This window comes from Lynx rufus, unplaced genomic scaffold, assembly GCF_022079265.1.
Source record: "Lynx rufus isolate CCGP_SWC_20201006 ecotype Redwood Valley unplaced genomic scaffold, mLynRuf1.p SCAF_5, whole genome shotgun sequence".
Taxonomy (NCBI): Eukaryota; Metazoa; Chordata; class Mammalia; order Carnivora; family Felidae; genus Lynx; species Lynx rufus.
This window is the reverse complement of record NW_025814867.1, coordinates 104,012,357-104,028,005: the sequence shown is the minus strand read 5'-3', so window position 1 is coordinate 104,028,005 and position 15,649 is coordinate 104,012,357. Positions and strand designations below refer to the sequence as shown.

Genomic DNA, 15,649 nt, shown 5'->3' with positions numbered 1-15,649 from the left:
AATTCTGAACAGCTAAATATTAGCAAAATTAAGGGAATTTCAAAGATCATCATAGACTTTGTATGCTATGAACACACAAAAACTGCTGTATCTACTGACATGGTGGTTCCAAAAAAAGTCACATGAAATTAATAAAGGAAAATGCACTTGAGGTTCTTATACTAGTTTTCTGAAAACAGAGAAAAGGAGTTTCATTTCTTTATACAACTACAGAAGAATCACATGGCAGAAGAAAAAGAGCAAAGAAATAAAAACAAAACAAAACAAGAGAATGTAAACATGGACGAACTATGCCACAATTCCAGGTACCAGTTCTTTTTTTGAATGTCACTTAGTTTATTCCTACCCACTGCAAAATTTTTTTTTATTAGGAAGGTGGTGGTTGGTAAATAAAACAGACATTTTTGTAGTAAAGGCTGTGGCTACAACACAAACCTACAAAAGTGGAATCGTTCTGTGATTCCTTGTTGAACACAGCCTAACCATTGTTTTAAACTTTGTCCACCAGTACACAATTGGTGTGTTTTTAATCTTATGCAAAAATTAATTGCACTCATGGGAATATAGCCTCTTGTGTTAAATGCTGCACTTTGCCACAGAGGTGAGGAGGTTAAAGCAGTAAAATAGCACACTATTTACATGATCAAGGAATGACTAAATATCAAAGGTATGAAGAAATGTTTGATAAGATAAAAACATACAGTTATTAAAATATTAACAGAATTGAAGTATCACAGCATCATCAAGCAAAATCAAAATGAATACTCATAGCACTCAATATGTCCGACTTACTTATCTTTAAAAACTAGCAAATGTCTTTGAAATAATCAATACAAAATAGAAGTGATTAGCCCAGAGTTCCAAAACAAGAAGCAAAAGCTGAGTGACTAAACATTTCTTTTTAAATCCTTTTTCAAATGGTTACAACTGAGTCCCTAGTTGGAAAAGCAGAGATATTAAGTCCCCATGAATTAAATGCAACAAATCACCAACACAAGCACAAAAGAAACCCTGTCAAGATGATAAAGATTTGTGCCAGATTATCTATGTGTCTTCTAAAAATCATTTTTAAAAGTTACAGGCACCAGACATTGTAGCTGAAAAATGTTTTTAAAAAAGCAGTAATTTCTCTTTGCTACAAGCAGTAAGACTGGAAAGTCTGATTAGTGACACCCTACAGCTTTTATATCACTGGTTTTGCAACTTTTAAGAGTAGCTTTAAGTTTTATAAATCAAAAAATGTAGACCTTTATGATTTGACAGTGTCCCTTTTATATACAAAAAAAGCATACTTTAAAGAAGCCCTTTTATTTCTTTTCAATGTTCCTATTTTAATCAATCTATAATTGCAGGTGCATTTTACACTTACCATCATTCATCATTCCTTTTGATTCTTTAAATGCTAAGAATTAGTAACAAGCCAAGCAGTTAGTAAGGTTCAACAATTAGAAATCATTTCTAAATAAATATGCAGTAATATCATGCTAACTATTCCACAGCTATGAAGACAAATTAATTTTAAGTCTATTACTTTATTACAAAAGCATGTCTGTGGCTCATATCCAGACTCTCAAAGGAAACAATGTCAGTTGGGAACATAGATCTAGGTTTAGGGAGAAAGAAAGTGAGATGCTTGGGTCTCACTACATGATGACAGTCTGTATCTGAATTTGTAAATCAGAAACTGAAATTAATTGAGATTCTTTTCTATCGGCTAATATAAGGCAATGGTCTTCTTGCCTAAGTATTGCTTGGCCAGTGCAAGCAAGGACTGGAGAGATACTGAGGAGTGCGTTTTTCTCAGAGGTAAGAACATTACAATAGTAATACTCTTAATTATTATTTTAATTATTATATTAATTATAATAATCAAGAAAAGAGAGGTCAGGCAAGAAAAAAATGGGATTTTTTTCCCCAGGCATAGATGGAGCATTCTAACTGCTTTGGGGCCAGTGCAAATTATCATCTGGTAATGGATCAAGAAGAATATACAAGTTTGTAATAACCACATACCATTAAGGGGTTCCTCTACAGCTTTCTGGAAAATATTTAAAATATATTTATGTAAAAATAGAATTTATTTCATGTCCTTTTATACTAAAATTTATATATGCTAACATTTAAACTCTATAGTAAAGAGTGAATCCTATAGGCTAAAAACAAAGTAAGGCAATAAAAGTTAAGGAAACAAAGATTGCCAAGTTTACCTGATAGTTTAATAATAACTATTAGTCTTTTAATATTTTTCTATGCAGAATTTCCCACCCACTCTGCCTCTTTCAGTTCAAGAAATTCAAACTTCTCAAAAGAAGTGCAAACATAAATAGCAACACAATAATAGATAATACAGTTAAACAAGGGGGGAGACAAAAACACAATCATTTTCAAATCATGCAAGTTGAACTCAGTAACAAGGAAAAAAAATGTGTTAAGATTTAAGGGTCCAATGGTTGGATTATCTCTAACAGAGGCACTTTAAACACTGCTGGCTTTAAACACTGCTGGTTGGTGACCAATGTAGCTACAGCCCCAATCTTTTCAGAATAAACACCCGTGGAAAGATGCACCCTCAGGCCCTCCTTGCCTATCAGGCATGTCTGTGGAAGCTTGTCAGACTCAGGAGTATATGTAATCTCCACTTCCTGCCACAGACAAGAGTCTCAATTTTGGCATTTCAGATAGAGCTACTATTATTCCTTCTAGGAAGGTGAGTACAGTATAGTCCTCTCCAGGTCTTCTTTCCATAAAATAGTTCTTGGGCCTGTCACATGATAATTCTCTACACGGGTTTTTTCACCTGCTCATTTATCTGGTTTATTTCCTAATTTGTTCCTTTTCTTGGAATTTTCTTAGATAGTTTTTAAGGTATCCAAGATAGAGTAAAAACTATAGTACAGTTTGGAGGAAGAAAAATGCTTCTAAAATGAGGGAAGAAGGGAAACGAATCATAATTCAGAACAGATATATTTCAGCAATATGTACATTTATTGCATAGATTATTATTTTTAATGAAATCAATTTCATACAAATCTCTCGCTCTCATTTTAAAAGCCTGAAGTAACATTTTGTATACCTACATCAAATGGAGCCAATAGGTGAGGCAATATACTGGAATCAGCTTCCTTCAGCAGAGATAATAACCATTATTCTTACACAGAAACTTTCCAGTTCTGAGAAAGTGAGAAGTCACTTGAGAAATTATTAGCACAATGTTAAGGAATCACTGATTCTGTCCTACTGCAACTAAAACGACCAGATATATTTTAAAGTAAGTTGGATCTACTCATGCAAAAGTCATGAAATTACTTCAGTGTTCTCTTAATCTGATGGTATACACTGAACAGAGAGCAAAAGGCTTTAGTATCTATCTCAATTATCATTTCTCAGTCAAAACCATCAACTGATCATTCCAAATTCATTTAAGAAAGTTTAACTTACCCTAGGAGGTTGTATAGTCTTCTGATTGGAAGCTGATATAATTAAAAATTGAGAAAATAAATTTAATACGTCAAGGCAATATAATGTTTAATCTCAATGACTATTAATGGTTAATTTCAAATGATTTTATGCATTGATAGAATATAATGATCAAATGACCCACCTACATCAAATAATAAACCAATACATTCTCTCATTTGTACAGGCTATATTTCTCCTAAATCAGCCATTTGTTAAACTTCTTGGTGAAAAATGCTGTCTATCATCTATTCATCCCCACTGTGGACTCTATACCCCCCCCCACTCAACCCAGCCAGAATGTGGACAGAAGGTGGCAATGACCAATCTTCACCTCTACTCCACTGCCTGCCCTTATTAGCTCCCTGTTCTCATTCCTTGTGACCCAGTCTTCTCTTCTGCTTCCATCTTTCCAGTTTTCAATGCTCCAAACAGCTAACAAACTGAAAAAAAATATTCAGATCCCTCGGAGTTCAATGAATTCTCCCAGCAGTTAGTTTTAGCCACAATCAACCTCTTCTCCATGTACTCTTTCTCAGTTTTCCAAGTTACCCTTTGCACTGTTTCTGAGTGGACTGGTTAATGAAGGAATACAGGGCATGGAGAAAGAGAGAGGGGAAAAACATTTACTTCAGTTGCATAGGGAGAAAGAGAGAACTTCGTTACAAAAGCCAAGTGAGAAGGACCCAGCGCAGCGGAAGCCAGTCCTAAATCAGAGTCCTATATGTATGAAAGCATGAACCAGCAACATCCTGTGAACAGGCTGGTGGGAGGGTAATGCTATGGGATAGTCAATTACATTATCCTGTGGATTGGATGGAAGGCTGAATTTGCTTGTGAGCTACTGATGCAGGGCCCCAGAACCGCTCTAGTGTTCTGTGCTCTTTACTTACTACCATTCCTCCTCCACATTCACCCCTACCAAGCTTCCAAAGCTGATGGGCAATGGGAGTGAGACCCCACGCAAGGACAGCCAATGTAGAAACCAGCCAGAAGCCAACAGGCTCTCTCAAACAGAGACCATGGGGACTAACTAGCCTGAAAAGTTTTTCTCTCCCACTGGGACCTGAAGAGGAGAAAGAGAAAGTAGACCAGAAAGTTGGTGATGGAAAGGAAGGTGACAAGGAGACAGAAAGCAAGCTGGGAGAGAAGCTCAAAGATTAGAGACAAACATAAGAGAAACTACCAAGGAGAAGACAAGAACAAAATATAAGATGAGGCCATAAAGGAGAGGATGAGCTCTTAGGGAAAGAACCAGAAAGGAACTCACAGTATAATCTGCAGATGGGCACTGACTAACTCTTGTTACTCAGAGGGCAACACGATGATTCAGTTTGTAGAGATGTATCAGAACTTTCTAATTCCTAAATGGCTTACTGTCTCAGCCCCTGTGAGGTCTGGTTATATCTCAGTTCTCAAGAGATCCCCATCTCTGCTAGTGTCACGTGTGGCTTTAAAGTAAATCTCCCTTACAGGAGGCACGGGGGCAGCGGTGTGGTCCTTGCAGCCAAACAAGGAAACCACTTTCTAAAGTAGTATGGAGTGAAATGGGTTGGGAATATGGGTGAATCACATTTAGCAGCCTCTCAAAAGAAGCCAAGCAGAATTATAGAACTTCATTAGGGATCATCACAGTAGTTACGTATATATACAAATCACTTCAACTAAACCATGACTCTATGTTCTATCCAAGAAAAGAAAACTGAACAGCTGTGCAAATTTCTGACTGGTAGCGTGAAGGATCAGAGGTAAGATTTTAGAGCTATATTTTTGAAATCATAAATTTATTTATCAGGATTAATATTAAGAACTTCCAAGTAACTCCTTTTCTATCCTAATAATGTGTAAAGAATAGTTTCTGAGTTCCAATTCTCAGGTCCAGGGAACATCACATTTTGGCTAGACCATTCTGGAAAATAAGAGCTGGGATACCAGTCAGCTGTGCTCTCCCTAGTAGTAGTATAAAACCCAGAAGTGCAAAAGCTAATTTGAGTTTTCACTTGAGTTAATTCTCTCTCACACACATATGACCGAGGTGACAAAATGGCTGTGGTTTATCTGTTCTTACCATGCCTAAGGCACTACACACATACATACATATGTGTATATGTGTGTGTGTGTGTGTGTGTAGTCACATATATATGTAGTTTAAATACATATATTTATTTATTTTTAAGCCACAAGCTTTAAGGATTCCATATGAGCCCCCTTGCAAGGTTTCTTCCTGATTTGTTCTTCTCTCCCTGAAACATCTGATGACATGACACAAATATATTTCTACATTTTGAATTCTCAGAAATATTTTTCCTACTGATAGCAGACCTACCTCTTCCTAACATCCTAACAGTGAACTATAAAATATCACTTATATATATTCATTCCATGTCATTCTAAAACAAGTGATATGTTGTGATAAATCTGGTTTTTGATTACTAGTAGGTTGATTTATAACAAAACATAATTATATGTCTTTATACTGAACTGGTAATGGCTTAAAAAAAAAGGAAAACAAAATGAACAAGTATGGACTCTTATAAATAATGGATATAAATGCCCCATATAATCAACAAGCCTAATTCTAGTGAGTTTAGTTAGCAGTATTTAATTTTCTATGTGATTCACATTATTCTTGTTTCCAACCCCAATTTCATTTTGTAAAACTTAAATACTTCCAGTAATAAAAAAAAAATCCAACAGTTTCAAAAGACCATAAAAAGTGAAAGTTAAAATCTTACTTCTAAAGTAACAATTAAGGCTACAAATTTAAACTTGGAAATAATAAAAATAACAAAGTTAAAATTCTCATAGGGCCATTAACTTACTCTTAAAAAAGATAGCTTGGATTTTAACAACAACAAAATCTGAGAATTTTATTGCATTTAAGTCAAGACACATTCATTAAGCTTTTCCAAAACAGAGCACAATGAGTAAAATTTATTTTGGAAACACAATTACTTGCCCCCTGATAAAAATGCTAAAATTTGCAACCTTAATGTTACATATACTGATATTTACACAGATTATATAACAAAAACACACTAATTTTCCTATTCTACCACATTATCTAAAGAGCAACTTTCCTGTACCTTTTCTCTTCTTGCCCTTCAACTGACCGAAGGTGTGCCTCTGAATTCTGGCATTAGACAAGTTGATTTGGAAAGTTAATTTAGAATATTCTCAAAATGTCAATAAAATTGGACTAAATTCTTAACATATAAATATTTATATGCTAAACTATGATAAAGAAAAAATTGGGGGAACTCTTTTAGGATTTTACTTTCACTTCGATTTTTCACATGAGAACAGTGTGTGTGTTACTACACTGGTTTCCCAAGCTTCTTTGGGAGATATGCTATGGAGAAGGGAGAGACAGGACCCAGGAGGTGGTAGCTAGACAATGCCTATTTCCACCTGAGTTGGCATTCCAGACCTGTTGGCAATTCTACTGAACATCATTCTTTGTTAGACATGGAAGGCATGGGGAGCAAGGCAATAAAAGGGAGGATGATCCAGGGGTGCCTGGTGGCTCAGTCGGTTAAGTGTCTGACTTCAGATGAGGTCATGATCTCACAGTCCTTGAGTTCAAGCCCCATGTCCAGCTCTGTGCTGACAGCTCAGAGCCTGAAGCTTGCTTCAGATTCTGTGTCCCACTCTCTCTTTGTCCCTTCCCCACGCACGTGCGTGCTCTCTCTCAAAACTAATAAGCAAACATTTAAAAAAAGGGAGGATGATCCAGACAATGAGGAATAAACAGAACAAAGAGCCATCAAAGACACCTAATACTACATCATGTTGTAGGAATATTGAGGAGAACATTGTATTCTCAAACATTCACACAGAGCAATGTAACTAGCAGTATCAACTTCAAGAACCACACAAATGGGGACTGGAATACTCAACAAAAATAGAATATGTATCAACATTCATAATGTGATGTTCATGATAGCTACTACCATTGGGCTGAGAGGTCTTCATTGTATTTTATGGACCTGTGAGTCATGAACTAAGAAAATTTCATTGAGGAAACAACTCTGATTTATGAGAACACATAAACCAAAGATAGGGAGATTTTAGTTAAGTATTTTGTTTATCTAACAAGCATTAACTAGATAGGGACAAAAGAATATGTAACAAAACTGAACTCAATGATCAGTCAGCAAAAGCTGAGGTTAAGAAACAAAGGTAAAGTTTCTTTGACAATATTATGTAAGCCATATGGAAAATTATTTGACTAACAATTCAAGGTTCATATAATTTTTGAAACACAGTAAAGTTCACCTAAAGCAGAACACTGATTTTTTTTTTACTCTATTATTTGGCAACTTTTGATTATTTTGACAAAATTTTTAAGAGTCTGGTTTACTGCTTAAATAAAAAAAACAACTTTTTTTTTTTAAAATTTTTTTTTTTCAACGTTTATTTATTTTTGGGACAGAGAGAGACAGAGCATGAACAGGGGAGGGGCAGAGAGAGAGGGAGACACAGAATCGGAAACAGGCTCCAGGCTCCAAGCCATCAGCCCAGAGCCTGACGCGGGGCTTGAACTCACGGACCACGAGATCGTGACCTGGCTGAAGTCGGACGCTTAACCGACTGCGCCACCCAGGCGCCCCAAAAAACAACTTTTTTAAAGGGATACTAATGTAAACCAATTGTAGGGAACATTTTTAGCTTAAATCAGACAACATACTACCTAAAAGCATCTGCCTCTATGTATAAAAAATAAGAATTTATATAGACATCTGTTATTTGAAAATTGGCAGATTAAATGTGAAATTCAAAAAAATTAGCTAATTCCAACTTACTAACCATTTATTTTAAAGGTAGTAAAAACAACATGGAAGGATCCAGAGTGTATAATGCTAAGTGAAATAAGTCAGTGAGAGAAAGACAAACACCATATGATTTCACTGATATGTGGAATTTAAGAAACAAAAACAAAGGAAAAAAGAGATAACAAAAATAAGATTCTTAATTATACAGAACTGGTGGTTACCAGAGGGGAGGTGGGTGGAGGATGGGGGAAATAGGCAAAGGGAAGTAAAAAGCACACTCCTCATCATGAGCACTGAATAATGTATAGAACTATTGAGTCATTAATATTGTGTACCTGAAACTAACATAACACTGTATGTTAATTATACTGGATTTTAAAAATTAATTAATTAATTAATTAATTAATTAAAAGGTAGCAAAAGCCTAAATTTTAAAGCTCCATGTTTTTATTATATTCGTTTCGTTGCTGTTGTTGTTTTGGGAGGTTTTATTTTATTTTATTGTATTGTATTTTTAATTTTATTGAAATCCAAGTTAGTTGACATATAGTGTGTTAATGGTTTCAGGCATAGAATTTAATGATTCATCACTTACATATAACACCCAGTGCTCATCCCAACAGTGCCCTTCTTGGTACCCATCACCCATTCAGCTCATCTCCCCTATTCCCCTTCCCTCCAGCAACCTTCAGTTTGTTCCCTATATTTAAGAGTCTCTTAAGTAAAAATATTTTAAAGTCAAGTAAAGTCAAAAGACACTGTTCTTTTAACAAAAGTGACAGATTTTGAATTTCAACCTGTCTACTTAGGGGAGCCAAGGTCTATAAACAATCTGCAAGAAGAGCAAGTAACAACTAGGTCTCTCATAGAAACAATGGGACAATTAAAAACCTTTTTCTATTAGAATGAATCTTTGCCCCACTTCAGGCTCTGTGCTGACAGCTTAGAGCCTGGAGCCTGTTTCAGATTCTGTGTCTCCCCCTCCCTCTGCCCCTGTCCTGCTCACACTCTGTCTCGTCTCTAAAAAAGTGGGTAAACGTTAAAAAAAAATAAAAATAAAAAAATAAAAAATAAAAAAAATATAAAACGAATCCTCAATATTTTCTCCTTTTAGCTAGTATAGTTTATACATTCTAAAACATAAAGCCATTTTTTAAAAAATAGTTTATAATCTAAAATTGTCATTAATTCATATTACTTCTACCCTCTTTCATTACCCCCAAATCATTCCAATTTTATTATTTAAGAAATACAGCTGCATTCATGATATATTCTCGTTTTTGGGAAAACTGATAAATTTCTTTAGTCAAACCGTAAGAGCCAATCAAAGCATTACATTCGTTATATTTCAATTATATAACTGAAATTCTCGGCACAGGCTAACAAAAAATAAGATTGACTTACCAACAAGTTTCATATAAACTAATCCAAGTAATTCTGCTAGAGCTATAATACCCAAACCTGAAATCAGAAGAGGGCCGTTCACTGGGGTGCACTCTGTAAAAACAAGTGAGATTTTACATTAAAAATCTACATGAAATAAGTTATCTTTTTAAAAGAACAAACAACAATAAATCAAGTTTTAAGGAGAGTAAGTCTTTTTCTAATTATTAAGAAACAAAAACTACCTACATATATTCATCATTATTAACTCAGTGAAATGCCTCCAAATTATTAAAAGACAAAAGATTTTGTTTGCATAACATGTGCCTTATCACATCAAGACTAATAGAAAATAGTGTGTAAAGCCTTAAGTTCCAACCAATTAGAGGCTGGTTATTTAAAAAATTCTCCCACAAATATAGGCACAGCAGTTTGGCTGCTAGAATAATCAGCCCACAAGCCATATACAGCCAATATTCTCATGGCAATATGGAAAGCACTACTCTCAGTGGGGAAAAAATGAGAGTTAAAAAAAGAAAGCTCACAAAGCCCACAACACCAAATGCTGGCAAGGATGTGGAGCAACAGGAACTCTCATTCATTGCTGGTGGGAATGCAAAATGGCACAGCCACTTTGTAAGATAGGTTGGCAATTCGTTACAAGCTAAATATGTTCTTAACATAACAACCCAGCAATCACACTCCTTGGTATTTACTTAAATGGAGTTGAAAACTTATGTCCACACAAAAACACGCACATGGATGTTTATAGTAGCTTTATTCTTAATCATCAAAAACTGAAAGCAGCAGGATGTCCTTCAATAGGGGAATGGATGAATGGATAAAGAAGAAGAAGGAGAGGAGGAAGAAGAGCTCTGTCCAAGAGAAATCTGTAGTAAGAAAAACTGGGATGAGAGAAGAACGTAACCCTTACCTGAGACACAGAGGCTTAGTCCAACCACAGAGAGCACATAGCCCAGTACCTGAAGGATCAATATGGCGATGGTGAAGGAAGACATCCAAACACCTGAAGAAAGAAAAAGTGGGTTGAGAGCATTTAAGAAGCAATCATACCGACTTGTATTTTGTGCAATCAAAAATAACATCCAGTGACCATACACTGACTCTGGATTTCCTTATGAGATGCTCGATTCTTTCCCAACGATTTAAACTTTGCCTTTTCACACAAGTAGTCTGTTCCAGAGTCACACGTTCAGCAGTCTTTTATTTTCACAGTGAGCTGAGCTGGACTGGTGCTTTTTACCCCAAACCTTAGAACAATGCTGCTTTTACCACATTTGTGCATTTTACAGTATGAATGGCTATTATGCGTGACTTCACCACATGCACATAAAATTACTCTAGCAAAGAGAACCATTATGCAAAACATGCTGCTGTAAACATCATAACCTCTGTCTCGTGTGCCTAGATCCGTGATTTTATAACAAATTAATAACTTTCCAATGTACACCAAGCCAGAGATAAGCTCAAAGACCGAGTTAAATGTGCAAATAGGAAAAAACAGACTGTAATAATAACAAAAATATGTTAGTGATTGACTCCAAAAATGCAGTGAAGATTATACCAATTACAATTTGGATACTTGCATCATCTTTTAAAACTACAATGTTGAGATTTGCCAATAACTAAAAAAGATATATTTCTATTTATAATCGATAACCCTAATTTGTAGAACTATTTTTTAAGACAGGCTTAGCAAAAGAAGAGAAAGGGCATGTTTAATGTCTGCTTATAACTTGAAAAAACTGAAATAAAAATATGAAGATAATCATTAAGAAATTATATAACATAATTTTAAAAATCCACTGGCTAGCATCAAATATATATGAAAATTACTTTTTATTAAATAATAGAATGCCCTGAAAACCTAAGTTAACCTTAAAATTAATCCACACAGGGAGAGTGTTACTAAGAACATAAGCCGACTTTTATTAAGTTGTGAAAAAAAGAAAAAAAGAAAATCATACAAGAAATATTTTAACCAAAAATGTTTTCAAAAAGAAAAAGGTAGACAAAATCATGCTATAACATATACTTACCTATCATAAACACACAGTACTGAAGTAATATTAAAATCACTGTAGGAACCACAATTAAACCAAGTCCACAAGAATTCTTTGTTGAATATTCACCTGTTAATAAAAATAACATTAAAAATATTATCCTGTGTACTTCCTACTTTACAGGAAGTTAAAGTACTCAAAGTTACTAAGTGTATTAATCTCAATACTACTCTTACAAACTGCAAAAGGTTCAAAAACATATTTCTCCCAAAACTTCACACAAAACAACTATTTTTTAATTTTATTTTTTAATGTTTTATTTATTTTTGAGATAGAGAGAGACAGAGCGTGAGCAGGGGAGGGGCAGAGAGAGAGAGAGACACAGAATCCAAAGCAGGCTCCAGGCTCTGAGCTGTCAGCACAGAGCCCAATGTGGGGCTTGAACTCACAAAACGTGAGATCATGACCTGAGCTGAAGTCAGATGCTCAACCGACTAAGCCACCCAGGCACCCCACAACTATTTTTTTATTAAGACCAAACTTAAAACATCTACTAAATGTCAACATCTAAGTCTCAACATGTGGAAACCCTGACTTGGCTTTGCCTCAACTACCCACAGAATTCCAGTGAGAAACTTGGGAGTCCCTCTTACTATTCCCTTTACTTGCTGTGTTCAATCTGTCCCAAAGTCAAAACAGTTGTTCTTTCAAGTTATCTTCTCAACTCTTCTCGTCCTCCCGGTGTCCTAACTCCAGAGGCAAACAGAGCTGCCAAATTTATGTTCCTAAACAGTACACTGTACTGTATCTAGCTCCAAAGCAATGACAGATCTCTCCAGTCTGCACTGTGGGTCCCAGCTCATATCTGCCATCTTTCCATGTGCTGCACTCCCTTTCTTCCCCCTTCCACTCCCATCTTCCAAAAACAAGTGGTTTCAGGTAGAATTGTTTCCTACACCCATCCCCACTTCCAGGTCTTGGCAAATGAAGTCTGCCTCTGCAGTGGGGTGAATGATGGCCCTGTGAATATTAACTTCTATGGCAAAAGAATATTACATTATATAGCAAAGGATGATTCAGTTAAGGATCCTGAAAGGAGGAGTTTATCCTGGATTATCCAGGTGGGCCCTAAATGTAATGACAAGTGTCTCTGTAAGACAGGCAGAGAGAGATTTGACAAAGACACTACTGCGGCAGCAATGGAAATTATGGTGCCATAAGCCAAGGAGCTACAGAGTGCCAGCAAACATCAGAAGCCAGAAGAGGCAAAGAATGGTTTCTCCCCAAGAGCCTCAGGAGGGATTATGGTGTTGAGGACATCTTTAGTTCAGCTTTATGGCCTCCAGAACTGTGAGAAAATTTCTACACTTTTAAATGTGTTACAACAGCCCTATGAGCCCCCCCACACCCCACTGCCCCCGGGTCCTCATTTCCATCAATCCTGCCTCACTCATATAACTGTGTATCTTACCTGGGACAAAAAGAATGGCTCCGACAATGACAGCTATAGTGAGCACTAGTCCACCAACAAATAAAAGAATGGTTTTCTCCTTCATGAGACTGGATTTATATTTAAGTGCTTAAAAAAAAAACAACACAAAGAATTACATGAACCCAATCACAAAAAGTAAAGCCATTTCTGTAACATATGAAATGCAGAGATAAACTGTAACTTACTGTAACTGAATAATCTTTGAGGAACAACTCCCTCCTATCATGTGAAGCTACCTCAAATCTTTTTCATAAGTCATTATCTAAATTATTGTCATGGCAGTATAAATATGGATACTAAATTTAAAGGTGATGCTTTATTCCCCTATATTTAAAGAATGAAGGTATATACATCAGGCTTTCTAAATTAAGGCATCATTAACATTTTGGGCCAGATAGCTCTGTTCCGTGTATTATACAATGTTTAGTATCCCTGGCTTCTACACACTCTATGCCATGAATGGCCCCCAAGTTGTGTCAATCAGAAATGTCTCCAGACATTGTCAAATGTCCCCTGAGGATCAAAACTGCCTCAGGTTTACAATTGATATACATACACTGATGAGAAATAACTGGGTACTTAGTAAAATATAAAATTAGGAAAGCATTTGGAATTCTAGATTGTTTTGAAAAAGTAGAATAAACACTAGACACATCAGACCCTTTTGGTATCCTGAGGGTAAAACATGTTTACATTGTTCAATTAAAATAATTGTATAAAAATAAACTACGAATACTCAATAGCACTCATCATATGTGTTCCTGTTTTTGGTGCTAGCTCTATTGTCAAGTATCTAATACCTTCCTTGAAAGAATATAATGGATAAGCCTAAAAATATTAGAGTTGCCCCCTGAAACAACACAGGTGTTGGGAGCACTGACCTCCCTCACCATCTGCAGTCCAAAATCCAAGTATAAAACTTTTGACTCCCCCAAAACTTCACCACTAATAGCCTATTGTTGACTAGAAGCCTCACTAATAACATAAACAGGCGATTAATACATATTTTGTATGTTAGGTGTATCATGTCCTGAATTATAAGAAAGTAAGCTACAGAAAAGGAAATATTAAGAAAATCATAAGGAAGGGAATATATATATATATATATATATATATATATAGCATTGGACCATAAAAAATCCACATATAAGTGGACCCACAGAGTTCAAACCCATGTTGTTCAAGAGTTAACTGTATTTCTTTTGCTATACATTCACCTTTTGGGTTCTGTTTTGGCTAATATTAATTTTTCACCAAGAAAGTTGTTAAAGTAACCTAAAAGGAGGCTGAGTAGCAGAGTGTATGACAGAAATTCTGCTGTTTCATACACACAATATTTTCCATGCCATTAATCAATGAGTGACTGAACTGAGGTGAAGATTTTTTAAATGTTATATTTAGCATTTAATCTGCTTCAACTAAAATGACAAACTATAAATATATATATTTATACATTATTAACTATAAATGTTTATTTATAATTAAATATAACTTTAAAAACAACAAATAAACCCTTAAATGACCATAACAAAATCTATGTATAAGGTATTATAACCTAGGATTCCATTATAATCTATGGTTAAGATGTTAAGATACAATGCAGGCACCTGAAGATTTTTTAACTCCCTACCTATTTTAGGTTGTAATCATACTTTAGATTGTAACCTCAACTTTATTCTCTTCAGGGGGATATGGAAGGCTAAGCAATAACCAGTCCTGAAGCTGAGTAATCAAATCCACGTTCATCAGAAAAGAGAATCAATATGGCAAGTTACCCAAGATTTCATTTGACTCATCCAGCCTTGAAACTTACGTGACTATGATTCAATCATGTTCCTGACTTATTACAGGGCACCAGTGTTCACATCTTCCCTATTTTCTAGGCTCAAACACTGTTTAGGATGAAATTCCATGTATAGGTCACAAAAGGCACAAATATGGTTTAAAAAAAGAAAACTTTCTCTAGACATATGTCAGATTTCTGATTTAATCCCATGCATACTGTTATCTAAATAGAGCCTGAAAGTTCTGCAAAAGGGTTATAAAATAGAAGTTGTGTTTCAAACGTACCTCACAATCAATCAAACATTTATGAGACTCTGGTTTAATTCAACACATAAAAGAGTTACTAAGGTCACGTAGCAAGAATTCACCTCGAAGTACAGTACAAATTCATGCAAAGAGGCAGACATATCATTCTTAACAAAAATAAGAGTGTGAACCTCATATAAAATTCCACCTTTTCAGACTCAGAAGAGCTTTAGGAGAAAAATAATGCCAACAATAGTCACAAAAATAAACCACCACTTTTCAAACCTTTGCATATAAATGCACTACATGTTCCAGATAGCTGTTGTTCCTGTTAATTAGTTCAACTACTACTTATTTTCAAGGATACTATCTTCTTCCTTAAATTAAGTAGCCATTTCTATCAAAAATATCAGTGGAGTCTACTTATGTAACCACAGGCAATGAAGGAGTTCATCTCTATATACCTTTAGTGAACCTATAAAAACAAA

The 15,649-nt window shown here is 35.3% G+C and overlaps 1 protein-coding gene across 7 annotated transcripts in view; it reads right to left on the bottom strand.

Moving 5' to 3' along the window:
- CD47 (CD47 molecule) overlaps nt 1-15,649 on the bottom strand; it is a 46,097-nt gene that overhangs the window by 763 nt on the left and 29,685 nt on the right. For 2 of the 7 annotated variants that reach the window (XM_047098631.1, XM_047098625.1), the window contains 8 exons: nt 13,110-13,217; nt 11,675-11,767; nt 10,549-10,641; nt 9,636-9,728; nt 3,439-3,470; nt 3,078-3,122; nt 2,014-2,038; nt 1,370-1,402 (listed from right to left, as the gene is read on the bottom strand). In XM_047098631.1, the coding sequence (XP_046954587.1) occupies nt 1,370-1,402; nt 2,014-2,038; nt 3,078-3,122; nt 3,439-3,470; nt 9,636-9,728; nt 10,549-10,641; nt 11,675-11,767; nt 13,110-13,217 (522 nt within the window). The other 5 variants (XM_047098626.1, XM_047098627.1, XM_047098628.1 and 2 more) reach the window with 5 other exon arrangements.